This window comes from Penaeus monodon, chromosome 20, assembly GCF_015228065.2.
Source record: "Penaeus monodon isolate SGIC_2016 chromosome 20, NSTDA_Pmon_1, whole genome shotgun sequence".
NCBI classification, from domain to species: domain Eukaryota; kingdom Metazoa; phylum Arthropoda; class Malacostraca; order Decapoda; family Penaeidae; genus Penaeus; species Penaeus monodon.
Genome location: NC_051405.1, coordinates 23,986,610 through 23,987,993, shown reverse-complemented (window position 1 = coordinate 23,987,993; position 1,384 = coordinate 23,986,610). Strand labels below are relative to the sequence as shown.

Genomic DNA, 1,384 nt, shown 5'->3' with positions numbered 1-1,384 from the left:
GGGTTTTTAGTTTTTAGTGCCTTAGAGACGATACACTCTCCTCCTGAAAAAGTAATCACAGGATATCAATATCAAAATAAAGAACATGTCTTTTTCTCTTTGTCTTTTGCAGTATTTCAACTGACATCTAATATCTGTCATACTAAAAGAAAACAAACAAAAGATATACACAAACTAACAGAGCCTTAGAAGAAAAAACATTGCTTTTGGCATATTTCACCTTTACCCTAAAATTTAAAAATTATCCCCAAAAACCTATACAATAGGGGGTAAAAATATATATGGTTATACATAATAAAAAATATAAACTATAGATTTTAAAAATTTACCTATCTATATTCAACCAATATATAAATAAATTTAAATTTTTTAACATATATATAAAATTATATAAAAAATAATAATATATATATATATATATTTTATATAAAAAATATATATATAAAAATAAATAAATTAAAATTAAAAAATATATATAAATATAAAATAATAATAAAATATAAAAATATAAATTAATAATATAAATAAAAGAAATATAAAAAATAATAAATTTTTATAAAATATAAATATAAATAATAAAAATATTATAAAAATTTAAAATATAAAAAGTAATAAAGAAAATTAAAAGGAATAAAAAGAAAAGAAAAAATGAAAAAAAAAAATAATATAATTAATTAAAATATAAAATAATAAAAATATAATAAATAAAAAAATAAATATATTAATTTAATAATTAAAAGAAAAATTTATATAAAATAAAAATAAAAAAATATAAAAAAATATATATAATATAACATATAATAAAATTTCATAATAAAAAATAATAATATAATATAAAAATATAAAATATAATAAATAATTAGGGGGGGAAATTTAATAAAATACATAAAAAATTAATAATTTTTTAAAATAATAAAATATAATTAAAAATACGTTAAATAATATAAAACAAAAAAAAAAAAATACATATAAATAAAAAAAAAAAACAAAATAGAAAAAAAAAATAAAAAAAATAAATAAAAAAAAATAAAAAAGGGAAAAAAAAAAATAAAACAAAAATATAAATAAAAAAATAAAAAATTTTATATAAAAAAAGAAAAAATTAATATATAAAAATATAAAAATAATTATATATATAAATTAAATAATAATAATAATAAATTTTATAAATATATATACATATAATAAATAGAATATAATATATATATAAAAAATAAGGATTATAATAAATATAATTTTAAAATAAAAAGAATTTTTAAAAATATAATAAAAAATATTATTAAATTTTAAATAAATATATATAAAAAATAATTTTATATAATAATAAATAAAAAATTATAATAAAGAATAAAAAATAAAATATATAATTTTAAAATATATTTTA

At 9.6% G+C, this 1,384-nt stretch overlaps 1 protein-coding gene across 2 annotated transcripts in view; it reads right to left on the bottom strand.

The window, feature by feature from the left end:
• Positions 1-5: 5 nt before the first annotated feature.
• The window catches only part of LOC119585719 (protein salvador homolog 1-like), a gene marked incomplete in the record, with an annotated part of 15,849 nt that continues 14,470 nt past the window's right edge, over positions 6-1,384 (bottom strand). For both annotated transcript variants that reach the window (XM_037934407.1, XM_037934406.1), the window contains 1 exon segment: positions 6-43. In XM_037934407.1, the coding sequence (XP_037790335.1) occupies positions 22-43 (22 nt within the window).